Genomic DNA, 708 nt, shown 5'->3' with positions numbered 1-708 from the left:
TGGGAGATAAGGTTTACATTACTTACCTGACACAATTTTCTGTAATGTACTATGAATTTGAAAGAGAGGGAAATATACGTGTCATCTTGCACGTTACGGTTTGATTGATGAGAAAATCATTTTCAGGGAACTTCTTGCCCGTGGACAACTCAATCAAAGGGAAGAATGGTGTATTTTGTTTCCTACTACAGTGACCGAGGAAGGCATGCAAGTGTGTATCATGATTCCTCGTTTTCTGGCTAAGTTCAACGCAGCACATGTGATAGGATGAAGATAATGCATGCATACTACTGCAAAGTATGACCAGCATTTTTAATCTCCTGAGCTACCTGTCAAACCACCGTTTTCACCATGAATTGGCACAGTTTCCCAATGCTCATGTGTTCCCTTTTGGTCGGCTTGTGTTCTTCGGCCGATCCAAATGAGGTCCACACTTCTATCCTGGCCCAAATTAGCCATTATGCTCGAAATGGGACCCTGGATAGTGATTATTGTGCCACCGCTGCCAATCCGGGTTTGTGCCAATCCGTGCAGGCTTGCTTCAACATTTCCAATCCTGATGATCCATTTTTCGCCATGTGTCAATTGGTTGCCGCGAAAAATGCCAAAGTTACGAATGAGAGTGGGACCGTTTCCGCCAAACGACGGAAATCCCCTCCTTCATCAGCTTCGGTTTGGGGCTACGGGTTCTTGTGCGTGACCGTTATC

At 45.1% G+C, this 708-nt stretch overlaps 1 protein-coding gene across 1 annotated transcript in view; it reads left to right on the top strand.

Annotated features, from left to right (window-relative positions):
* Nucleotides 1-192: 192 nt before the first annotated feature.
* Nucleotides 193-708, top strand: part of LOC131877231 (metal cation symporter ZIP14-like) — a 2617-nt gene continuing 2101 nt past the window's right edge. Inside the window, exon 1 of the mRNA XM_059222846.1 lies at nucleotides 193-708. Within this exon, the coding sequence (XP_059078829.1) occupies nucleotides 352-708 (357 nt within the window). The 5' untranslated portion in view covers nucleotides 193-351.

Source organism: Tigriopus californicus, chromosome 2 (genome assembly GCF_007210705.1).
Source record: "Tigriopus californicus strain San Diego chromosome 2, Tcal_SD_v2.1, whole genome shotgun sequence".
Classification (NCBI taxonomy): domain Eukaryota; kingdom Metazoa; phylum Arthropoda; class Copepoda; order Harpacticoida; family Harpacticidae; genus Tigriopus; species Tigriopus californicus.
The sequence above is the reverse complement of the archived record's forward strand: the minus strand, read 5'-3'. Positions and strand labels throughout refer to the sequence as shown.